Source organism: Bactrocera neohumeralis, chromosome 4, assembly GCF_024586455.1.
Source record: "Bactrocera neohumeralis isolate Rockhampton chromosome 4, APGP_CSIRO_Bneo_wtdbg2-racon-allhic-juicebox.fasta_v2, whole genome shotgun sequence".
Lineage (NCBI taxonomy): Eukaryota > Metazoa > Arthropoda > Insecta > Diptera > Tephritidae > Bactrocera > Bactrocera neohumeralis.
In genome coordinates this window covers 16,511,047-16,537,833 of record NC_065921.1, presented here as the reverse complement: position 1 = coordinate 16,537,833, position 26,787 = coordinate 16,511,047, and the positions used below count along the sequence as shown (strand labels likewise).

At 39.4% G+C, this 26,787-nt stretch overlaps 1 protein-coding gene across 1 annotated transcript in view; it reads right to left on the bottom strand.

The window, feature by feature from the left end:
• LOC126754401 (uncharacterized) overlaps positions 1-26,787 on the bottom strand; it is a 110,268-nt gene that overhangs the window by 1,435 nt on the left and 82,046 nt on the right. The window contains exon 12 of the mRNA XM_050466323.1: positions 15,263-15,430. Within this exon, the coding sequence (XP_050322280.1) occupies positions 15,263-15,430 (168 nt within the window). The remainder of the gene's footprint in view (positions 1-15,262; positions 15,431-26,787) is intronic.

Below are 26,787 nucleotides of genomic sequence, written 5' to 3'. Positions count from 1 at the left end.
AAGACAGCTACGTGATCTCTGAGAGGTCTTGCTGAACTCACTCTGTTTGAGAAATTTACAAGAATGAATTTCTTTAGTAAGAGATTGGATGACATGGGTTATAGATTGCCTGACCAATATTTTTTTAAGTCCATATACTAATTCTGCAACATTTTTAATGGAACTACGATTAAAATACATATGTCGATGTGGTGAAGCCCTGCCTATATATGATTTTTACTGAGGAACATAAACACAGTGTCATTTCCATAAAAAATTTGACCAGTTTCCATAAGAAGAATATAATTTTTTGATATATATAGATCTAAGTTTAAGTTTTGTAGAACACAACTAAAAAACCAATAGGATTGTCTTTTCAAACCATATTCTAATTTTAAATCAGCTCATGTAACGGGTTTTTGAATAGGAACGATACAAAAGTAGGCCGATAAAGACAGCAAACGACGGCATATTTTTTCACGCTCTTTTGACATTTTATCTTCAGTAAGGTATGCCTTTTTACCACAGAAAGAGTCGAAATTATTAAAATTTGCTAGCGAAATTTGGAGTCAGTGGCCTCAACTTTCAGAGCGCTACGTCCAATTTGTGGTCGTCATCATCATCCAGTCAGATCAACAATTTAGCGTTTAGTGGAAAACTTAGAATCCACAGGCACAGTACAAATGTTACATCAATTGAGGAAGACCCAAATCAGTCTCTCGCACGCCGTTCTCAAGCGGTGAGCATCTCTGTGACGTCGTTGTGGCGAATTTTACAAAAATATCTTGGCCTGCATCCTTACACGATCAAATTGGAGCAAGAACTGAAGCCATTTGATCACCAGAATCGTCGTATATTCGTGAATTAGGCTGAGCAACAACTCGAAAATTATCCGGATTTTCATCGAAAAATCATCTTCTAATTTTTGACTGATTGGCTTTGTCAATAAGCAAACTATGCTTTATTGGTCAAACAGCAATTCACACGTACTTCATGAGTCACCCGAAATCCCGAAAAAATACGTTTTGGTGCGGATCAAGACCGACAAGTTACTATGAATTGGAATAGCTATTGCTCAATGATAACCGTATATTTTTGGCCCGAATTGGATGATATGAACTAGGACAATATGTGGTTCCAACAGGACGGCACCACAAGCCACACAGCGAATGTCACAATCGATTTATTGAAAACCAAGTTTGGTGAACGTGTTATCTCACGAAATGGCCCAGGTCAATTGGCCGCCTCGGTCGTACGATTTGACGCCGTTAGACTATTTCCTGTGGGGCTACGTCAAGTCTATGGTCTATGTCAACAAGCCAGCGACGATTGATGAACTTCGTACGCATTTCGAACATGAAATTGCAACAGTAGAGATTTATGCTTGAAAACCATCGAAAATTGGGTTCAACGTCTGGACCTCTGCCAGCGATCCCGTCGTGGCCATCGAAAATAAATTGAGTTCCACACATAATGGCATCGAATCATTCATTGATATCCCAAACCTTTTTTGATTTATTTTGTAGCGCTCTTATTGAAAACCCCTTTATATGGATATGATATATATATGTAGTTAAGTATACACCAACAACCCGAATTTAGGTCAGTAAATTTTGTTTGGCATTGTGCAAAACATTATAAACATAACCACCTCCTCTAACTTTTCGCACTTACTCACAGTAATATATGCATTAGTTTTACCGTTAAAATGCAAAATAATACAAATTGCGCAAAACTTACAGCAAATGACAATTATTTTGAACTTTTTTCACGGCGAAATTACATGACATTAGGCTTAAGTGTCAGCCGTTAGACAACAGCAAAAACAAACAGCGGCGATTAGTGGCCAGCGGCAACAACAACCACCAGCAAACAGCACCCCAACTGATCAACGGTGTTGGAGGGGAAATTTGTGCTATCTTTACAGCTACCAGCAGCAAAAGCGGTATTGATGTAAATACAACGCACAACGGCGACAACAACCACAATAAGAATAGCAACAACAATGCAAGTAATAACACCATAATTGTCGTTATGTTGAGGGCCATCAAGCTGCTGGTGGCATGCTGGTGATATGGTGTGGTCATGCGAATGCCATTTCACACGCTTACCCACTAAGCGAATTACACAATTTCCGCTGGCAATTGCATACACACATACATACATATACACTTACATAAATATGGTACAAACAGCGTTGAGTACTCGCACATCCCTCAAAGTGAAAAAAATGCTGCGTTATGTGTGTGTGTGTGCATATATGCCATGGAGGTGTTTTGTTTTTGACGCAGCGACTAAACTGTGGGGACACCGCGGTCAACAAATTGCTTTATTAAGTTACACTAAGGTGCCTCCTATTGAATTTTCGTTTTGTTTTTTGGTTTTTCATGTTCATGATTTTTGCAAAGTTGGGAGACATTGCGATTAAAAATGACAAATTGAATTTAATAGCACACCAACTGTGCATTGGATGAGCCAAATATTTTTAAGGGACAACATTGAGGTATGGCGGTCGAAACAAATTTCAAAAAATACAAGAAAAGACATTGCAAAGAAGTTATAACATCCTTCACAAATAAAAAAGTTTGCGATACACCAACTTGATTTTGATCGGCCAGTTTGAATGACACTTTCTCGATCGATGACGATGAAGCAGACGTTCCATTGCCCGACTATGAAGAAGTTCGAATAGCAATTTCTCGTTTGCCGAACAACAAGGCAACGGGGGCCGATGAATTGCCGGCCGAGCCATTCAAATATCTCGGCGAAGAACTGATAAGGAGTATGCATCAGCTTCTTTGTAAAATATGGTCGGATGAAAACATGCCCAACGATTGGAATTTAAGTGTGCTCTGCCCAGTCTACAAAAAAGTAGACCCCACAATCTGCGCCAACTACCGTCGGATAAGATTTCTCAAGATCGCATATGAGGTTCAATCGAGTGTACTATGTGAAAAATTAAAGCTCACCGTCGCCAAACTGATTGGATCTTATCAGTAAGGACTTTAGGCTTTGAAAGCCTAGACAGATATTCACCATGTACCAAATGTTGGAAAATATCTGTGAAAAGAGGATCGACACACACGATCTTTTCGTCGATTTTAAAGCTGCTTTTGATAGCACAAAAGGAACTGCTTTATGATGTTATGTTTGAATTTGGTATCCCCGCAAAACTAATACGGCTGTGTTAAACTGATGTTGAGCAATACCAAAGACTCCGTCAGGATCGAGAAGCACCTCTCCAAGCCGTTAAATACCAAACTAGGTTTTAAACAAGTCGACACCCTTTCGTTCGACTTCTTCATTCTACTTCTGGAGAAAATTATTCGAAGTGCAGATCTGAGTAGAGAAGATACAATCTCATACAAGAGTGTATAGCTGCTGGCGTAATTCGATGATATTGATACCGTTAGTTCTGCTTTCTCCAGACTGGATAAATAAGAGAAGCAAATGGGTCTGGTAGTGAACGAAGGCAAAACGAAATATCATCAAACAAACAGTCGTCGCGACTGGGCTCACACATCACTGTTGAGAGTCATAACCACGAAGTCGAAGATAATTTCGTCTATCTTGGAACCACAACCAACAAAACCGTCAAATCAAAATGCAATTACTCTTGTCAACAGTTGTTACTTTGGACTGAGTAGGCAATTGAGTAGTAAATTCCTCTCTCGACGACCAAAAGCCAAACTCTACAAGTCACTCATCATTCCCATCCTGTTATATGTTGCAGAAGCATGAACGCTGATAACAGCTGATAAGTCGGCGTTACGAGTTTTCAAATGAAGGGTTCTAAAGATCTATGATCCTTCGCACATTAGCAACGGCGCATGCCGCAGTCGATGGAACTATGAGCTGTACGAGATATACGAGACAATACTGAAATAGTTCAGCGAATTAATAGTGGGTAGGTCATGTCGTCCGAATGGATGAAAACACTCCAGCTCTGAGAGTATTCGACGCAGTACCCACTGGGGCAGCAGAGTGTGAGGAAGACCTCCACTTCGTTGAAAAGACCAAGTGGAGAAAAACCTGAAAGCACTTGGAATCTCCAATTGGCACAAAGAAGTGAAAAGAAAAAACGACTGGCGGGTTGTTGTAACTTCGGCTTTAATTGAGTAAGCGATGTCAACGACAATAAAGAAGAAGAAGACTTTTGGATTAGCTATCCATAATTGCATATAATATTTTCAAAGGCTTTAAAGCGCATATCGTTACACAATTTACAATTTTCAAATTCAGTGCTTCGAACAGACAACAACAACATGTGGCTGGCACATAAAAGTCAAGTATACAAACTTGAGGAAGCCATGGAAATTGAAGCCAACATAGAAACCCAATAACATAAACAAAAAACTTCAATTGGAAATTAAATTAACCATTAATAATAACAGTTAATAATGTTATTTGCAAACAATTTTTGTTGCAAGTGAATATTTCTACAAAAATGCAACAAAAAAGCAGTCACATACTCAGGAACCAAATAAAGGCAAAACGCCGATTGATTTATGAAACCCGTTCAAACAGTTTTATTGTGTACGCTTGCGGCAATATGAACAATTAGCGTTATGTAAAGGTAAAATATATCCGCTTGTTGCACATGCAACAGTTGTGCGCACTTTGCGGTAAAGAATTTTCTTCCTGCTTGCAACCACGAGCCACACCTGATTGGACTTTGGCGGCCACAGCTGTACTTAGTAGCAACAAAAGGCATACTTTACTGCATATGTGTTATTGTTGGATGCCATGCACTTATGTTGGCACTTAAAACTGTACGCCACTGAACATGCAACACGTTCTGCAAATCGGTTCCGGCGGCTTGCAACTTGCAACAACGCGATAACAGTGATGCTAAAGACGCCACACAGTTAAGGGCGACCATTAGTGGCACCGAAACGCACCGCTTTGGTCAATAAAAGAAATTTTTAGTAAAAGAAAATGGAGAAAATGCCAACATGTAGAATAGTTAAGGCCCAAAGACCGCTTCTACTGTGTTAGCGTAACGGCGGTGCAGGAAATGCAAGCAAAACTGTGTTATGTGTGTAAATTGCTGCATAAATCATGCGGCCTGCCACAATTGGTTAGTGTGTCTAAGCATATGCTAACTGTATATTGCACTACTGCGGAAATTAATTTTTAATTTTTTATTTGAAGCCAATTGCGGCGGCCGTACAAAGCAAGGAAGAGGTGTGAAAATTGAACAAACCATGTGCACAAGCATACATACACACATGCCACACATGCAACAGCAAAAGTGAGGTTATAATTAATTAATCAGCGCATATATATGGATGTGGGGATGTGTGGCAACACACTCGCCTATATTTTTCAATACTTACAGGCATATGTGTTGTATGTATAAACATATGAGTATGTTTGTATATCTGTATGGCTGTACGACTGTATGTAAATATGTATTATGTTATTATTACCTTCTTGCAGCATTACATAACGGCTTGTTAAAGTTATGATTTGCAACGGTGCCGCATCTGCCATTCAGCACATTTCCTAGACATGCAACACAACAACAGATAAGCGAACAAGATATGTTGCCGCGCTATATATACTATATATATGTATACACAACCATCTAATCTCGTGCGACCTAGTCAACAGTTATCAAAGCGCTGGCTTCTTCCGGTTTCCCTTTTCGCTGCAATTAATTGTGCCGCTCATTGTGTCATTATGACTTAAGGCGAACTTTTTCCTTTCACTGTCAACGCCGCATAAAAATGCAACTCGAAACATATACATATGTATATACATACTTCGCTACTTATGGAGGTAGCACAATACATATAGATGTACCCTGATACATAAAGGTACACTTCGATACATATAGATACACCTTGATACATATAGATACACTTTGATTCAAAAATATGTCTCTACTCCTCATAAATATGCATAGTTCGCTGTGGGCGTGGAAGTAAGTCAGTGGTGTTTCTTGTGCCGCTCTCAGCGCTGCTGTCAATCGTTGTTGAAATTATCTTAATCTTCGTCTTCTTGCAACACTTATGCATTTTGAAGGCAACAAAAATAGTTGGCCTAACATAACATTGTCATCTGTTGATGAGGGATGTGTCCAAATTTTCGTATTAATAAGGAAATGAAAGGCGTTATCAGCAACATTTTGGACTATCCTTCCGTCAGCGTATGGAAATTCCGCTATTACGACAGCGATTGAGGGGTCTTGTGTGCGATTTCGAGAGCTGATATGCAAAGTTTTTCTCCAGCTGCGGATAGAGCACATTTCCGTTGTTACTGGATGTAAATGAAGTTGTGAACGGCTTCCAAAGTGAGTGCAACGACAAGTTTTGACCGAAGCCAGAAAAGATGCATTTCTAGAAAACACATTTTGGATGAACGAATTGTTAGACTTTTTCTATCCAGGCGGAAATCCTATCGGTAAACCGATTGAAAGGGTTCAGAGACTCGCTGCACTGTGCATAGCTGAGCGGGAGCTTTAAGAACAACTCCTATGTCGGCTATTGAACTGGTGCTAAACCTGCCACTTATAGACCTCTTCGCTGAAAACTGCGCAGCAAAATCGGCGGGACGATTAGTGGCTGCAGGAGAATCTACATACACAACCTTCGGGCATAGCTCCGTGGGTAATGGCGGTTGGGCAAACACCGACTATATGATCCCACTTTTCAACTAGGAAAGAAGGTTGAAAGTAAACATAGAAAAAATTGGCTGGCGTAAAGGTGCATTAGTTACACGCACCACTCTAAACAGCTATATGGATGGCTCGAAAATGGATGATGGAGTTGGTGCAGGTATATACGGTCAAAAGTTAGGCATAAGGTAACCTTTTAAGTTGCCAGACCACTGCAGTATATTTCAAGCTGAGGTCTTTGCTATTTAGAATGCCGCGAAGTTGGCCTTTAATGCACTTGTAGACAATTCCAGAGCCAACATCTACGTAGACAGCCAAGAGGTAAACAAGGTAGTAACCTCGTATCGCATAACGGCCAGAAGTGTTTTGAGATGCCAGAAGCAAGCTACTTCACTTTTACTAGGTACGAGATCACAAAGGCAATATAACGAGGGCAATGAAATAGTGGACGAGAGTGCCAAGAATGGTGTACGGTTAACATCCGAAAACGTCAATCCATACTTTGTTTATACGACGATCGCGACAGAAGCATGGTAAAGAAAATCAAAACCCGATGGAACGAGCTACCTGGGTGCAAAACTGCAAAAGTGTGCAAAACGGTAGATCGGAAGTACACAAAATTGCATACTCGATAGAAGAGACTGTAGGAAAATGATCACTGTCTGGTGGCGATACACGCCCGCAGGATGGGGCTGACAGATCGAGCTACACTTGTTCCGCATTAGCAAGACTACGCTGTAAGCATATAAGGTCCCACCGTAAGGTACACTGGAGGAGGAATCGATAGTGAGACCGCAGAATCTGTTAAAATTCGTGTCAAGCGCAGGCATCCTAACGGATGACTACTCCTCTTGGTCGTAGCAACTGAACTAACCTAACCTATCTACGCTTTTTCCCTTAGAAAGCAGCTGTCCTTGTAAGTATCGCAACTCTCAAGCTCAGACGTGTTATGTTATTATAACAACAACAAATTTTACATCATCTCCGTTCACATACCGACGATGGATGTGTGGTCGGAAAGAAGTTGCTGGAGAAGAGGTGCAGTGAATTTGTTCGCTGTTGGATCAAAGCTGGTAGGGAAGTCTCTCCTCACTATCAATTACATCAAGCTATTTCATTATCAGACTCGTTTGATTGCTTGGATAAAGTGGAATCGACCGAACAGATCACGCAATACGATGTAATTTTATCCCATCTTTTTGCTACATCAGATTGCGAAAGAGTTAAACTCCCCTTGTCCTTTTGCGTTCAAGCAGTGGATCAATGGACCTCGCGTGATGAAAGACTAAAATTGAAACAGCTGGGCTGTCTTACTTTCAGCGAATCAGGAGGCATAGTCGAAATAGATATTAGCCACATTTGAGACATTGATAGACTCAAAGGGCTTTGTCGATTTACGAGGGGTTTTATGATCAATATATAGGAGTTTTGGGTACCACAACGGGCCGACACACTCAGAGATTCTTGTTAGGATCAACCTTCTAATCCCTTCCTAAGCGAACTTACATCAATCAGCCATGAAGCTTCCTATGGAGTTTGGCGTGAAAGTTCGGAAATTATAAATAACAAAATTTCAATCAATTTATTAAGCGCTGAAATTGAGTTGGGGAACTTAAAATAGCTTGATGTATGAGTAATGTTAAAAGGATTTGCTGCCTATAAATGTTCATGGTACAGAGATGTATATACTCAAGTAAGTGAGGAAAGTTCTCCAAAAAGCCTCTGCGCAAGCCAAAGTGAGAAGGTGAACCATCTCTCCCTAGGGTTTGGGACCCGCCGCGTAAAAAAGCGTCCTAATGAAAGGAAAACAATAGCCTTGGATGAGCGTAAGCGCTGTCCACGCCAATGAAGAAGAAGAAAAGTATATGCTCAAAACTATATACATATATTTGAATTTTCAAAACGAAAGTGAGATTGTAGCCAATGTGCAGTGGGAAATTGTGTAGTCTTATGTGCGTATGCGGGTATTTATGCTAAACAAGTAGGCTTAAAGTCCCAGCGGAAAAACAAAGAAAGTTTGTTAAAGTTAGCCACATACTATAATACTAACATACCTACATAGATACATACATATGCACATATACACACACATTTGAACCACCACTGATGGTCGTAGCAGCAGTTAGTCGTAAATTTTAAATAAAACGAATTTATATGCGAAGAAACATTTGCTTGAAACAATAAAGGGCAAACGAAGTCGCTGCAGGCTCGTGGTAACCCTGCTAGCCGACAGACATTTGAACTCCACTAACTTAATAACGAACTTAGATCTGTTTTTATTGTTTGTCACCCCACATTTTTCGCATAATTTGTTGTTGTTTTCTGTTTAGCTAAAATTGAGGTACTTTAACATAGTAAAGGCCTGGATCACAGTGGTACTTAACGGTGAAATGTTGTCGTAGTTGAAAGTGAAATTTATTTGTGAAAATTTAGGGATGCGCATAAAGTCATTTGTTATTTTGCAGAAAAGCAAATTTTGTTGGTGCTCACTTAGTATTATATTTGTGTATATATAGTACATAGATATATAATATTCGTGTATGTATAGCCTAGTTACTGCTTCAAAGCAAGCGGGCGCATGCGTGTTGTCATTAGCACTTTCGAAAGCGCAAGTTTGGCATTGAATTTACAATTAGCATTATGCTGACAAGCAGTTATACCATACACATAAATATTCATATACTAAATACATATATATCATATGGAGTCATCTGATTGAATATATGATATAAAAGTCAGCCGCCAAATCTTTGAAATAGGTTACTTTGCTCAAACTTGCCTTAGCATTTCTGTAAATGTGAATAATTACTTATTTTTGAACTCGTTAAATTAACTATTGGGGTGTACTGGAGTATAGTTATGCTATATCCAAGCCTAATATTGCGTCCCCGTCTCGCACCCTGGAAACGTGAGCAACCCTTGTGTAAGATGCGGTAGCCATTCCCTTTTGGAGCCTGGAAAAAGAGGAAGCTTCAGCGGAGCCCTTCGACATATTCGGTTTAAGAGTTATATGCAGCGTCTGTTCAGCAAAGATGCGGCTGCGAGCAGGCGTCGGTCTTGAAACAAGCGGCTCGCTGTATAAATGTGTATAAAACATTGAAAGACCCGATTTTTTGATGACGACCTCAACAGACGAAATAATGACGATGATTTTAGGGCATGCTTCTGGATTGTCCGGTCGCTACATTGGAAAGGTGCCGCTGTCCAGTTCGATGGTGTCCTCGTAAAAGTAAAGGCTGTTACTACCGCCGTCTAAGAAATGTGATGGATGCAATAAAGATGGAAGATCTTTATGGCATTTACTACAGCGGGCATATAAAGGTGTGCAAATTCGGAGTGGTATTTGTGATGGGCGACGCCAGGATGGACTAAGAAGGCATCTTTGGTAAAAAAGTTGGAAAATTTAGTCTCCATGGCGAAACCTCTCCAAATGGGTTGAGGCTGATCGACTACGCAGAGGCGCGAAATATGTTTGTCTGTAGTACTAGTTCAGCACAAGAAAATTCATCAAGCCACTTGGCTGTCTACGGATCGAAAAGTTGTATCCAGTGTCCTTGACGTGCGTACGCTCCGAGGACCTAACATCGACTCGGACGGCTATCTTGTTATATCGAAGATACGTGCCCGATACAGCAAAGCACGCCCGTCCGCGAACAAAGGAGGTTCGACGTCGAGAAACTAAGTAACAGGAGAAGGCTACGAAATAGTTGAAAATTTTGTTGAAATGTTTTGGGGAGTCTACTAGCACAAAGCAGTGGAGGTCGTTAACGCATCGAACACTTCCTTTATGCTAGTAGTTCATCCACATTAATTACAATGTCGTGTTGGCATCAGAGAGCTAGCAGAGGATCTTAACATCTTTTATGGAACAATCAAGATATTTTGGTTAATGTTTGGGTCTGTTAGATTCGTAACAAAATATCTGAATCTTTTGTAGAAACTACGGCGAGTAAAGTTGGCAAAAGAGATGCTTGAGACCGTAGCTGAAAACCCTACATTCATCAAACGCAACATTACTGGTGACGATATGTGGATTTATAGACCTGACGTCAAAACTATCTTACAATCTAGTGCATGACACTCCAACAAGGAGCGGAAACTGAAAACAACAAAAATTTTCTGAAAATACTGAAGGCCGCCGAAATGCTATTGTCCAACAAAGTGGTTCGCCTACAAATCCTTCTTAATTATAATTACAGGTTTGCATTTAAGTACTTATCATTAATCTGCGGTTATTGCCGGATTTTCACACGCATACAGCCATAGGAAATACCATCCCTTCGAGGCGAAACATTTTTACAGCGCGTGCAAGAAAGCCGGAAAATGCCCACGCACTGGCTGCCGACAGCTCTCAAATGAGCTCGCTTATATATACAAGTATGTACATACAAGTATATATGTGCGAGTATGGCTGAGTGTTTGCATGACACTTGAAAGTTCAAGTTAACGAGTAACTCTTACCATTGCAGTGACTGGCAAATGCGAGTGAGTAAAATGAATAATAATGCCACTAAAGTGGTAATGATGTTAACGTTGACATGATATACGAAATCTACGACGTCATAAATATACACACATACTACGTACATATCTATAAAAATGCAATTTGTGAGTAAATTATGAAAAATGAAAATCGTATACTTTTGTTGGAACTAATGTGTGGCAAATTGACAACATATGTACAGACATATATACATATGTGCATATGTATAAGTATATATTTATAGTATATGTTGCTGTTGGAGCCGCTGAATGATGAAAGCAGCAATAATTTTTCAGTTATAACCAAAAAATTATAAACCATCTTGATGGCTCTGGATGGTGGCTAACAATATATATACATATATACATATATGTATAATCTCATATACAATGTATTTAAGTGTTCACACATACATATCTCTACATACACGAAGCATCTTCAAGCCTTTCCTTCAACAACCACAAGCATTTATTGACCAAATGACCGCCTTTGACAACTTCACTAAGCATGACAGGCAGTCTTAACAGCTTCTAAGCTTAAGTGAGGAAGTGTAGAATGTAGCAAAATAGTTCCCGCAGTGCTCTACACAGCTTTACAATATCTCTCGGCTATTTATTTTTTATTAAAACATCACTAAGTGAGACTTAAAGCCGCTAACAAAGCGAGTAACATTGAAATTGGGCTGTCATATTGTGCAGAAAAAAAGAGAGAAACAAGAAAGCGGTATGTGGAAATGTGCAATGTCATTGGCCGCCACAGCCAACGCCAGCATAATTGGCCTGGTCATTTTGTTTGACAGACATGATTGTTGTAAGCATATAAATTTCTCAAATCATATATGAGTCTACAAGATATGGCTACCACTGCCAGCTATTATTATTAACTGGGTCAACGGCGCACAGCATAAGTCACTGAAACCGTGAAAAAACGTCTGAAGTGAGCGCTGCAGCGCCGCAAGTATGAGTATCTTTGAGTCACAGTGACATATTGCACAAAAAGAAATGAAGTTGCTTTTAAGAAGTAAACCTTTTTTCGCTCGTTCACACGCATATTTACTTAAGTAAGTGTGTAGCAGTTTGTAGAATGAATATAGAAATATAATTTGTAATAATAACAACAATTGAAGAATTTGTACTCGTATTACTCATAAACCACAAAAATAAGAAGAAGAAGTTATCGCGGTCAGTAATAGTTGTTGTTGTGCGTCATGAATTTGAAAAAATCTGAATTGTTATTCTTATAAATGCATACATATACATATATATTATTATACATACATACATATACCATATAAAAAGTGCTTACGTACTTTGTGGAAAGAGAAAATAAATAAAATTATTTTTATTTTGATTTTAAGCTGACTAAGCGCTAAAGTTGTGTCTTAAAACTTAAATTTCTTTTGCGCTTTTGGGTATTTCTTCCTATTAAACCATTCTTTCTTAACATAAACATAAGAACAATTTTCTGTCAAGTTTAGGAATCATAATCTGTATATATAATATTGGCTTTGACACTGATAAAGGAAACAATTTTCCTTGCTTAACCCTGGAAGTGCTTTTTAAACAGCGCCAAAAAACGATGTTCGTCGAGGGCTAAAACAGTCCACAGCGATTGTTCAAGAAGATTTAACAGCTACTGATATAGGTAAAGTTGGGCCAGGTTAGTTTGCTGATCCTCAGCTTGAGGAGCAAACTTGTTGTTGTTGACTTGTTAGAAGTCCCACTAGACCTTACAACCTTAGACTAAAAGAATCTTGCCTTCCTCGACTAAGCTAATATATTTCCACTTGTAATGAAATGATTGGATCTTCTATATACCAAATTTGATACAATAAAATTTCGAGAAAACTGAATCTAAATGTTGTTTTCGAAACGAGTTCTTTTTGCTCTTGGTTCTGGAGGAATCCTTAATACGATTGCAGCGGTCGTCATCTTATCCGAGGCTGTTTTTTTCTTTTTTTTAAGGTGTTTTTTTATGTGGCGGGCTCCAAACCCAGCATACAACTCTAGGGAAAGACGTTTCGAATTCTCACTTTAGCTCGTCTTCAAATGGAAGTTTTTTGGCTACACAGAGGATACTTGGTCTAAGACTGGAAGTCGTGAGCCGCTTGAGCCATAAGTAAAAGAATTGGAGGAAGCGAAGCAAATGGGTTTGGCAGTAAACGAGGCAAGACGAAATATCTCCTGTCATCTAACAAACAGTCATCGCATTCGCGACTTGGCTCCCACGTCTCTGTTGACAGTCATAACTTCAAAGTCGTAGATAATTTCCTCTATCTGGAACCAGCAATAACACCAACAACAATGACAGCCTCGAAATCCATCGGAAACGAACTCTTGCCAACAGGTGCTATTTTAGATTGAGAAGTAAAGTCCTCTCTCAAAGAACAAAGACCAAACTCTACAAGTCACTCATTATGCGCGTTCTGTTATATGGTGCAGAGGCATGGATGATGACAACACGACAACGTTACGAGTTTTCGAGAGAAAGGTTCGGCGGAAGATGTATGGTCTTTTGCGTATTGGCAACGACGAATACAGCAGTCGATGGAACGATGAACTGTAGGAGATATACGATGTCAATGACATAGTTCAGCGAATTAAGAGACAGCGTCTATGCTGGCTAGGTCATGTCGTCCGACTTAAGCTCCGAGAGTGTTAGGCGGAGTACTCGCCGGGGGAAACAGAGGAATAGGAAGACCTCCACTCCCTTGGAAAGACCAGGTGGGGAAGGACTTGGCTACAGTAAGAATCTACAATTGGCGTCAAACAGGAAGTACGACTGGTGTGCTGTTGCAAAGTCGGCTATAACCGCGTAATCGGTGTCTACGCCAATAAAGAAGAAGAAGAAAAAGTTGTAGAAAATATATTTTATCATTTTCAGTCTTAATACTTCGACCTAAAATAAATGAAAAGCGTCTTTTCTTTATTTTTTGTCAGATCACAAGGGAAAAATTCCTTGTTTTCCTATCCTGTCCTGTCCTGTTTTTATCCATATTACGTCTATGATAATCAGAGACTTCGGCAGCATATAAAAAATTGTTTTTTTAACTAAAAATCACTAGGCTGGCCGTTCTTAAATTCTACGAAATAATTCTTAATTCGGTGGTTCCGTGGCCCTGTTCTGAGTTGGGAGTTGATTAGGTTTAGTGTATAAAAGTTTTCCTTCTGGTTTTTTATGCTTCATCCTATTATAAGAAATTGAAGACCATCGGATGGGTCTACTCGAAGTTGACTAGGTTCTTTATTCGGTCAAGAATTATGTACTCGGGGGCCAAACCCTTTTGAAAAATGAACATCAAAGCTGCTTCATAAAAAATCGTTTGGCTATGGTAATCGTGAATAATACAATTTAATTCCGTTATTTTTTATAGGTAAAGTTTTTTTCATCAAATATAATCATATATTTAATGCTTATGAGTTTATGTAAATATACATACATAGATTTAAATGAAGTATACGCTCCAGTTTTCTTGCTTGCGCTGCTTACTGGGTCAGAATCTTAAATGTTTTTTATTACGCAGAAATTTTCATAATCAAAATATAATACTTATAAACATACATGTGCATGTCTGGTCTATACTTAGATTTGTGTACATATATATGTATGAATGTTACATTAACACGAAACGGAAATAGAACAACAATTTTATAGCCTTTCAAATAGTACTAGCTGCAGTGCCATATCTTTTCGCACGCATCTCAGTTAAAAAAGTACCGAGAGCTTATGAATTTACAAAATTTTAATTTGACCAGTGCATAAATTTAATTATGCTTTTTGGTTGCATGAAGTAAACATTTATTTTGTGGAGGAAAGAAAGAACTGACTTTTGCCACCAGCGGCGTTCAGTGGCCGCACCGAAGCGTGGAAAGAGAACAGACTGGCACAAAGTTGGTGTGTAGTAAGTATGAGTGCGTGTGTCTGTGGTCTAAAATGTAGACTCTACATGTAACACGTGCTTTTTATTCGTTTTTTGTTACAACACACATATTCTTAAAGCTTAGTGACTACTAATTTATTATGTTCTTGCAGCTGTTCTGCATAATTTTAAATTAAATAAGCAACTGTTTTTTCTGAATATTAGAAAGTCATAGCTGGACTACACTATTACTCATTGTTGTTTTGTTGTTGTTGTGTTGTTTTTTATGTTTGTAACAATTTACGTTTGCTGCACTTACCTTATGTTTGCGCCGCAGCAGATGCGGTGCACCGCCTTGTGGTTGTAAGGGCACTGCCGGCTCCGGCGTAACGGTTTGTACCGGCCTTTGTGGCTTGACGGCCAACTTCTTGAGACTCGCAATGCGTTTGTCGCACATTAATGACACATCATCGATTCTTTGTAGAACCTGTGTGGAATAGAGAAGAAGGGCAGCATAACATAATATATAAGTTGAGCATTTACTTTTTATTAACAAAAATTCACAACAATTCAAAAAAATAGTTTACAAAATTAATTTATTGAATAGAGAATATTTTTTCATATATACATATTTAAATTAAACTTTTATAAATAAAACATGACCAGCTATTGAAATATTGTGAAAATCTGTCAATTTTGCTACAACGAGATCGGTTCGATACGTATTTACAAACAGCGCACATTGGCGGTACAATCTCACAATAATACGAGTACAATCTTTTTGTATATTCCGCTAGACGCTAGAACAGTCAAAATAGTTAAATTTACCCGACTAACCTGCTCCAGGAAAGAGGAAGACCGTGCCTCGGCAAATCGAAGTATCTTTTTTTTTACTTTTTAAGGAGTGCTCTATGGCACTTAATGAAATTTTAAACATAGTGCACGTAGACATCGTTCGAAGGTGTTTGGTTGCGAAAGTGGATATTATACTCAGGGAATCCGGGTTGTTAAAAGAACACGAATCTGAATACTCGGATAACCTCACACACATTGACTTCATACCGGATCACATAGATCATGGAGGCGCCAAACCGAGCTCTGGAGCTCTGCCCATATGCCGACGAGGGAGCAATGGATGGGAAAAAGCCGTTGCAGGAGAGGGGCAGTGAGCTTCTTTACGCATGGGTCAAACCCACCAGGCTTTGGGTGGAGAGTTTTACTGTCAGGAGCTTTCTATCAACTCCATCTTCAGACTTCTTGACAATTGCAGTGATTTCCAAGCCGAGCTTGCAACCATTAAGGAAGCAGAAGATCTGCTGCTCTGGAGTGCAGCCTCCTTCAGAAAAGTGACCATTCACTCAAATAACAGAGCGGCAATACTAGCCTCATTTACAGTGCGTTCAAGGTTGGTCGATGAGTGCCTAACCTCACTATCAATATCATCGAGTGTTTTTTAATAAGACAGGTATGTGTACCGAACCATACCGGAATCGCAGGAAATTGTAGAGCTGATGAGTTAGCAAAGAAAGGCACCCTCGAACCGCTATCGGTAGAATGGGAACGGGTCGGTGCTCCCGTATCCTCTTGTGTTCTACTACTAGATAGCTGGGCTTCGTGGAATCTTGGCCAGCGCTGGTGCACCTTCGGCACTGGCACTGTCCCAAAAGCCTTTTGGCTTTATGTCTAAGCGTATTTGCTAATCTATAAGTCCGAACACTGTAGTTCTTCTGTACTATGGCTTCACAAAAGACTACTTACACCAGTCCACGTGCGATCTTCAATCAGCCATTTAACCTAGTCTAACCTAAGGAGTGGTCTACATCGATTGCCTAGAGAAGTACAATATGTTACAATACGAGACATAAATCGCCATTTTCCAAGGTTTTCGAAGGCCGATTACTTATCGCACCGCCAGCGTATTTTCGGCCTGAACTTAGTCATCGAAAAGTCCATGGACATTTCAAACATGCTCCATTCTAAATAACAAAAATTAACACATATAAATTTATTTCCGTTTTGGTAAAGAGAAAGTTATCTCAAAGCAAAAAGTACCAGAAAATCAATCTCAGCATTTAAAGCATGAGTACCGTTAGTTCTTACATGGCCATTCTATTTTGATTTCTAAAAGCTACTCATAGAATTCAATATGGAAAAGCAGATTTGACAGCCACTGAAAATGTTTGATCGACATTTGACTTAGAATTAAAAAATAAGAACTTAAAAAAAAAAAACATCTAAAGAACAAGAGCACGCAAGTGACCTCTATAATTGACAACAACTTAGTTCGAGATTCATTCATGTTTATTTGGCATTTTTAAAGCGCTTTACGATACTTTGTTTACATTTTGATGTCGCAAACAAAGATGCTATTATATTTTAGCGCTTTTATTAACAACAAAAAGAGTTTCGAGCGTTTTTTTAGCCTTTTCTTCTCACAGTGATCAATTTAGAATTTTTGTATTTTAAAGCTATTGTGTGCTTTAGACATTCAAAAAAAGTTTGGCGTCAAAAGCTTTTCATTTTCATTACAGTTTCTTATGTTGCCGATAAAAATTCTTAACTACAACAATAAAATACAATCAAGAGCAGTATTCTACTAAGAACTGCTTAGGCGGCTCTTTGAGGCGCGCGTCGCGGAGAAAGCGAGTGAAAAGTTCAGCGCTTCACCTCGCCACCTCTGCACCTCGTTGAAAGCGTAGAGGTGTGAGTGCTGCTTGGCGCATGCGCGCAGTGCAAAGAGTTCAGAGTGAGTTTCAATCACAACAACAACAACAAGAATTAGTATTTTGTTTAACTATAAAAGAATGAAATAAAATGTTCTACTTTCATTGCTTTTGTAAAGCACATAATAGAATACTTACATATGTATGTATAAGAGTATATTTCTATACATACATACATATGTATATTTGTTCTGCTTTAAAGAACGTCTTGTAAATGGAAAATGTATAAATTATGCCGTGAAAAGCGTACCATTTTGGCAGAGAACAAATGTTGTTCTTGAAGTGTGGAAAATTTCAATATAAAACCAATAGGAATTTTCAGAGACAGAATTTGAGAAAATAAATGAGGAGCATAAAATGTTCACTGATATTATTTATTGCTGAGCAGTAGACCTCAATAAGGCCCAGTACACCTTTCACTGCATTACACTTTTCAAAGAAAATTAGAAAAAATAGACTTTTTTGCCACCCTAGGGTAGGTTAGGTTAGATGGCTGATCGATGATCGCAAGTGGACTAATATATGTAGTCCTTTGTGAAGCCACAGAAAAGAAGAACTCCTCTGTTCGAACTTATAGATTGGCAAAACGTTTAGTAGCCAATACAAATTTGCATAGGCGTTTAATTTCAAGGAAGAAGGTATGCGCTCCCAATTGTTTAAGTCTTGACCTCTCAAACGCGGAATAATCAAGAGGGAAGTGCTAAGTTGTTTCCACTTCTTCTTCATCCTTTGGAGATATTCCCAACCTCACAGCATGGAAGATGGCAGTGGTCTGTGATAAGCCACTGTCTAGTCTTACTGAGGGAAAAGACATCACTAGATCTTTTGAGATCGATCTTGGGCCAAAACGAACTTCCAACAGCGCATGTATCGATGGTGGCCCAGCGCTGGCCAAGTTTCTGCATCAACACACTTACATTCTATAGGCAGCGGTTCTAGGGTGTCTTTCCTTGCTAGCTCATCTGATTTACAGTTTTCTGCCATTCCGCTATGGCCCGGCACGCATACCAGTTTTAACACAAAGATACTCGGTGTTATTGATAGTGAAGCACTCATCGACCAACCTGAAACTGAGGCTAGTATTGCCGCTCTGTTGATGAATGGAGAACTGCACTCCGGAGCAGCAAAACATTAAGACTCCTCCTGAAACCAACTTTCCCACCAAGCTTTGACCCTTTCGTAAAGAAGCTCACTGTCCCGCTCCTCCAACGGATTCTTCTCACCCCTCACTCCCTCTTAGGTATATGGGCAGAGAAAGAGTCGTCAGAGTTTGGTTTGACGACTGCATGATCTAAGTGATCCGATAGGAAGTCAAAGTGTGGGAGGATATCCTAGTGTTCAGATACGCGTTCGTTTAAGAACCCAGATTCTCTGAGTCTAATAGCCAATTCCGCAGTCATGCACCTTCCGGCGATGTCTATGGGCACTATGTTCGAAGAGATCCTCCTTTCAAGATGATTAACTTTTAAAGGAAAATTGAAAAAGAAACTTTTTTGTCACACTAACATTCGACTTTTTTTAGTTTTAGTCAGATAGTTAGTTATACATACATATTATAAAATTAAGTCACAGTCTATCTGTCAATATAATTAACTTTTCAAGGAAAATTAGAAAGAAATATATTTTTCTTGCAATCCTGTTAATCGATCCTTTTAATTTTGTCAGAGGATCAAAGCTTAAACAATGTGTTTCTTAGTGCCAACCTAATAATCCATACATTTTACTTTTGCCCAGATCTTTGGTTTGTTCTTTTTTTACCACCACTTTAACATCACCTAAGTCAAGCAAGCTTCGAATATCAATATTCTTAAAATTTGAGCTATCTGGAGATGAAAATTAATGGAAAATATGCTTTTTTCGGGCTAATTGAACACCTCGTTCACTTTAAGATCGACACCCGAGAGATGCGATAAACGAGAAGAGATAAATGCGCTCTCTGGTAAAGTTCCTTTGAGACAAATTTGTGCTTGAAGAGAGTTCGCTCACAAGTACTGCTTATCCAATGCCTGAATTTCGTATAAAATCTGCATTAAAGTTAGGTATTTAATCATATACTTGTATATTTCGCTGACTCTCCAAAGCGGGTCTTAGAACCCCCATACTTCTGCTAACCACAATCCATCACGCCACTCTCTCCATATTATAGTTTAGAAAAGCAAAAGTGCGCATGCGCCATAAGTGGATTTCATCTAATAATGCTATCTTTATTGAAATCTCAATTGTCTGCGCACATCCGTCAGAGTAAAAGTGACTGCCAATCAGCAGAATGAGAATGAAAACTATGAATGGTTTGAAAAGTCTTCTTGCCGTTGGCAATAAAATGCATTAGCTATCAATTTATTGAAAATTAATAAAACTTTTTCAGCGACTGTTGCAAGTTATTCATGTGGCATGCAACATGCGTGCCTCGTAAAAAAAGCTATCAAAAGACACTCACTAATATTAAAAAAATAACCGGCGCTACACAAAGAAAGCAGCTTGTTTATTTGATTTTGATTGAATACTCAAAAAAGAAACTAAAAAGAAACAAATAAAAAGAAAAAATAAAAAAAAAATAACATAAAAATCGAAAAAAGCTTGCGCACCGCTATGTTGGCAACATTTTGCTTGTCGGAGCGTGTTGCAAGCATCGTACGGTGCGTCTCTGAGAAGAGACACAAGACACAGCGATTATTTTCACTTTTATTGGCAATTAGTTGCACACGCACACATTCACACATAACTGTGTATATTTGTTTGCATTTGGTCCCCTTCGCCTCAGCAGGCAATTAATCAAAATTTCATCCGACGTTTGACGTTTTGACAATTCGCCGCAGTTGCATCTTAACATTTTATTGCCACCGTTACGAGGCTGCAATCGGCTGCACACATTTCGTTGCGCTGCGGTCTTGCGCTGACAGCAGGCGTGATATGTCAGCAATTAGCGATGCACACGAGTCTGCACGACTAATCAATGCATATGTACATATGTATATAGATAAGTAAATACTTATGTATGTCGGAAAGTATATAACGTGTTCAAAGCATTGCGCATGCGTGTTTACTCTCTATCGGCAAGGTTCATTGTTACTTTCGTTGTTGGAGAGGCGAAAAATGGGCGGTCGATGAAATAGTGCTGAGTCAGTTATGAGTAGTGATGAAGGCTCACATTGATTAATTTATGCAGTGTATTCAGGAGAGTACTTTTCGATTTCTTTTATTTTGTCTAAAGAATTATGTTAGAAACTTTTGCATAAGCCTTAAGTTCAGCTTTCCTAATCGCAGTAGAGTGTGTTAGGAGAGGAGAAAACAAAATTTCTGAAAAATAATAAATAGATAGTCAGGTCATGATACCACAAGACGATCGCTGCTGCTGTTCGTTTTATACTGGCCTTAAAAATTCCTGATGTCAGGCCCAGTTACTCAGCCAAAACAGTTGTTTTATCAAAGAAACTCCCAGTGAAAAGGGATTTCAATTTCGATGTTCGGCAACTGGTAAATCAGCATGAGCGGAGGAAATAAAAAGTTAGGGACTCTGTTAAATCACTGCACAATGCGAAGAGACTAGATAACTGGGATGAAAATCAGGTCGATGGTCATGCCTCACCCGACTCGAAGAGAACTACGAGCCATTTTAGCCGAAGATTTATATAGCAACTTTCGACGGACAGGGGAAAGAGAGGTGTTACCTGAAGCTAAATAACTTCACACCACTTGCTTTTCCTAAGATAGTGGTTCAAGGTGTCATCCATAAGACCAAGTCATCATAGTACAATGTCCTATATGGGATAAACATGTTGAAGCATGATTATCCCAGCTCGAGATATATAAAGCTCCTCACATAGGTCCGCAGCCTGTCTCTAACCAATCTTTGCATACCCGTGTGTAGAAAATCGGAAGAGTGGTCTCACTATTAAGACCTGGGAAATCCGATAACCTGGGAAGCCTTGTCGCCCGATAATTCTTCTTCTCTCAGTACGGAAGATACATGAGGCTACTTGTTAGAGATCCATGCTAGTAGCGTTGGGCTTTTCAAAAGCTTTTGACAGTATCAATTAACAACGCTACTAGAAGATACAGCTATTTACTTAATGACTGAGGAGTTAGACCATTAATAAAAAGAGCTTTTGTCAACCATTCATACTATTATGAGATCAAAACAATTAGCTGAGAATAATTAAACAGAGGATTCTGCAGGGTGGTGTCCCCTCCTCGCTACTTTTTAATCTCTACATATAGAAACTCTCTTCTCCACCAAGGAAACTTCCAAATCGGGTCCAAGAACGCAAGAGACGTTGTTGTTGTTGTTTTTGTAGCGGTTACCTTGTTCCTGTTAGGATGGTAAGGATTAGATAAGTTGTCATCGAGGTCATCCAACGGTAGACCCAGAAAATGTGCGGTTTCGACGTGGTTGGACCATGGGGAGAGGGGTGTTAGGAGGTGTAAGGTTAGCATGCGGGGACTCTTTACACGCTGGACATATATTTGATATGTCAGGGTCGATTCTGGATAAGTAGGAGTTTAACCTGCTACAATATTCAGAACAAAGCTGCGCAAGGGCCACTCTCGATTCTGGCGGCAACTCGACCTAGTCGTCTGCAATGGGTGGTAGTTTGACTCCAAGTACGCCACTGTGAATGGCGGTTAGTGTATGTCTGAAGTTTGTTGCGTTCGAAGTCTGGTCGGCGTACTATCTTATATTGTCAACGTAGTTGAGGAAGGACCTCTTGATGCTCCTAAGAGACGGTTTCGCTTCCAGCAGGTGACTGTAGAGATGATTTCTACGAAAGTACGCCAGCAGAAACTGCTTGTAAAGGAGTTCATTATGCTTTTTAACTGGGATTGTACGGGCCTCACTGTGTGGGTGTTCCATGAGAGACATCAAGAGGCATCCCGTTGTAGGGCGGAGTGCAGTGTTCTGACATGTTTGTAGCGGGGGTCTGGGTCTCACTGCATCAAAGCGATGGCCGATTGCCTTGTATGTTGCCAACAACGTTGTTTGTCTTTTCTACGTGTGCTGCTGGCTAACAACTTGAGGATTTTGTTGCGGTTCTGTACTTTGGCAATAATCGCGGGCGCGTGAGGAACACAGGCTGCCGAATGTCACACTTAAAATCTTGGGGTTATTGACAGTCGGAATTGTAGCGCCATCGACTTCTATACTAAGGTCAAGTGTGTACGAAGGTACAGTTAGTAAATGTGGTCGCTGTGGATTTAGTGGGGGAGAGTGTTAGATTCCATGCAGCGACGAAGCGAGAAAGGTCGTAGAAATAAACGTTGCCATCGATTTCATTGCCCGACGTCATTATTGTGCAATCGTCAGCGTACGAGGCGATAGAAATTCTCTCTGGTGATTAAGGGAGTTTCGAGATCAAAAATTGTGAAAATTTCAAATCCTATTTTTTCACAAGTTTTATTTTTGTTATAAAAAATGATGTAAAAATTTTCAGCTAATTAATCGATCCAAAGTCAATATTAATTTTTATGTTTATGAGGAGATTTATTATTAGAAAGGATCATAAAAATTTCACAGAAATCAGAGGTCTAAAACGGAAAATGGGAATATCGAAAACATAAAATTTTTGCCTACAAGATTGTATCGTATGTTGACCAAATCATCAGACGACCTTCTGCCATAAGATACCCGCACTCACTAACAACAAATTTCTTTTAATGGACTTTAAGTAAAAGCAGCTAAAGTTCGATTGTTGTTAATGACACTGTGTCTCTTTATTACTTCAACATCGAAAGCTCATAAAGAGCTGATGTTAATAGGTTCGTAATTAAATTACAAATTCATCAACTACGAAAAATCATAAAGCATAAATAAACATACATATACATAAGTATACATACACATGCATATTCATATACACATGTGATACCGTGATTTGCAATAAAGCATTGTTAATTAATTTTCCCGTCAATGAGCGCTGTGCTTCGAGATTAAGCGAGTCAAAAATATGCTGAGGAAATGTTAAAGCGGGAGAAGAAATTTTCCCGTCGTGCTGATAATGCTTTATGCTTATGCAACATGCCGCATACTGCCTACAAAGTGTAGATTAAGTACAGATACTAAAATACTATTTACTTTCTTCATTAGTTGCATAATCGTCACTTCTCCGATTCCCTCGCATATACATACATACTTATTTATTTAATTTCTCAATTTCTATTAAGTTTTTTGGTTATTTTCCTTTGGAATTTCATTACACGTTTTGTTACTTGCTTTGCGCCAAACGCGCGCCGTTCATCAGCCACGATATCACGAGTGTCCGTCCGCCATTGACATTACTTATGCAACTTGTTGCCTTTGAACTTTCGCTGCTGGCCATCTAATGGTTGCCCAAACAGCTGTGGCTGTGGTGGGTGCAGTGCAACCTGGTGTTAGCCTGGTGTCACGCAGCGCTTTCACTTCGCCAATGCAGCACACACACATACACACACGAATTTTTGAGGATGTTATTTATTATGCTTTCGTATTTGTTTATTATCTGTTTTGCATTGCAACATTGTTATTGTTATTGCTATTGTGGCATATGCATCCTTGCAATGTTGCTGATATTGCCAGTTATCTTATGCGGCAAGTGTGTGCTGTTGTATTGTGGCATATTATTCGGTTAATGACAGATTTTGTATCTCGTTGTGCTGCAAGGCGCCGTCTTGTTACGAAATTTCCAAGGTGCGCTGGTTCATCGCCTTCTAATAAAAAAAAAAAATCAATTTTCATGATAACTGATTACTTTGTGGCTGTCGCCAGGGTGGCCAACTTTGTATGGGGAATAAAAATGATCGATATTAGTGTGAAATACGAAGATTCTCCTACAAGGAATGAGAACAACTGAGTAAAAGTTCGTCCAAAAATTGCAAATAGAGATCGCAAACACAGAAAGTGATCTTCGAGAAGTCCTCTGAAAACCACTGAGGAAGGACCTAACTTTCCTGGATTGCTAATTCGAATATATCTTTCCCTCGAGAGTTTCATCACATCATCATATTACTGCTCCATGGATCTGTATCGCTTCTGTGAACAAAGAGCAGAGAAAACAGAGCACATACGTAGGTTGACTTTTATATTTCAAGATATTGCAACATTAGTGTTGCAGAATGGAAATCCTTCATTTTATCATAAAACTTGGGATTTTTGATGCTATGCATATTCAGAACATTTTGATATGTGGTCTTAACTAAGCCTCCTTGATTTGACTTGCTTAAAATAAGTGTTGTGAAAACGGGAGAAAGCACAATAGATCAACTTTTAATCTATTTATCTATCGATCTATGGTAGGTACTCGAGACAGGTGATAGCTACCTGGTCAAGTGATAGGGTTAAGAATTTTCATGAATATCGAATTGTATAGAGGAATTGTATACATCTTACGAAAGGACTTTTACTTAGCCGCCTATTTAAAATTCTCTTCAAACAAAGAAGCATATTGACTGCCAGAGATCTTTAGTCTCTTCTAAGTATAGTGACCTAAAGAAGATGGAAATTTCTAACTGCGGAAAGAATTATTATTCCCACCTACAAAGCATTTTGTAGCCGAAAATTCGGTCTATTTTATCTTGCGAAGATTGTCGGCTTATCAAGATTCTTTTAAACTATTTGGAACACGTTTTTTCCTTTCGACCTTCGGAGGTCAATTAGGGCTACGATATGACAAGAAGATTCACTGAATATGAAAGGAATACTTTCTACATTTCAGTAGGTGGTATTTTCAAAATTTCTCATGAAGAGAAGAAGAAGAAAAGAAAGAGAGACAAATGGAAACACAAAACTACTATAAGTAATTCTGAATTACACAGGTTAGGTTAGATTAATCTGATAGGCCAATAAGCACACATTGACCAGATTTGGTCCCTTGCAATACCGGATGGAGTTCAGTTGGTAGGTACATGAGGATTAGTTATCCTTTAGAATCCCTGCTCTTGACGCGAACTTTAACAGATTCTGCGGTCTCACTATCGATACCTCCTCCAGTGTATCATACCGTGGGACCCCAGATGCTTACAGAGTATTCTTGCCAATGCAGGACAAGTGCACAAGAGATGCTCCTTTGTTTTCTGTATTATATAAGGTTTTAGAATTGGGAAGTGGTCGTAAGAGATAATAGAGAAAGAGGCATCTTCAAAAACCGAACCTAATTTTTAGTTTTAGAGGTGGCAAGTGTTGAGGTTTAGTCAATATAGATTTGAGACTTTGTTTTAATTTCAAAATATGCTCGCATATTCGTATGTTCGATTCGCTGAAACGTGTTACCTTTCCTAGCCTTTTTCTTGCCAACTTCAATTGAACCCACTAAATGCTTGGCGATGTCATTATTTTAGCTAACCGCCAATGCTTGGCAACCCTGCCAAACAAATTATTTAAAACTTCCCATGGTGAAAATAATTTTTCAATCGATCACCAAAGCACGATGTGCATTGGTAATGCGCAACATGCGACCGGAAGTGCAACAGTGTCGCATGACCGGTTCGGCGCATCTTCAGCAGTCGCAGCAACAAGTCGTTACATCGCCAGCGGCATTTTTAGTTAAGTGCAACAAGTTAACTGCGAAAAAACCTAAGCCTTACCGGCTGTATGCGAGGCAAGATTTTCGATTATTAAAGCAATAAATTTCGGCGGTGTCATTATTTTAGCTAACGGAGCTTTAGGCACTTTTCCTCCGCTGCTGCGCCACCATTCACCGGTTGTTGTTGACACATTGTCAATGTCAACAAGAGTTAAAAACTTGCAGCAACAACAACACAGCACTGTTGACATCGCAACGGTTCAATAAACGCAAACATTGTCGGTGGCAGCTGGCAGTGGGCGAGGCCAAGCACATGCGAGGGCGTGCAACAGCTGCTGGCAGTTGCCAAAAAGTGTTGTTGTTGCCATTGCGTTAAGCAGGAAATCGCGATGAACCTTTTGGCATCACTCTGCCACCGGCTGGCGACTGACGGCTCTTCGCTGATGGCTGCTGTCTGCTGGCAGCCAGGTTGCATGCAAGCGGCCGGTACGTTGCAAGTTCGTAAGTGTTCGCATGCAATGGAAGATGCGCGCCACTTTGGCCTTTGCCCAAGCGTGTTGGCGTTCACGTTAAGTGTTTTTCGTCTGTTTTCCTCTATGATTTATTTCGGAGCGGGCTGAGGTCTGGTG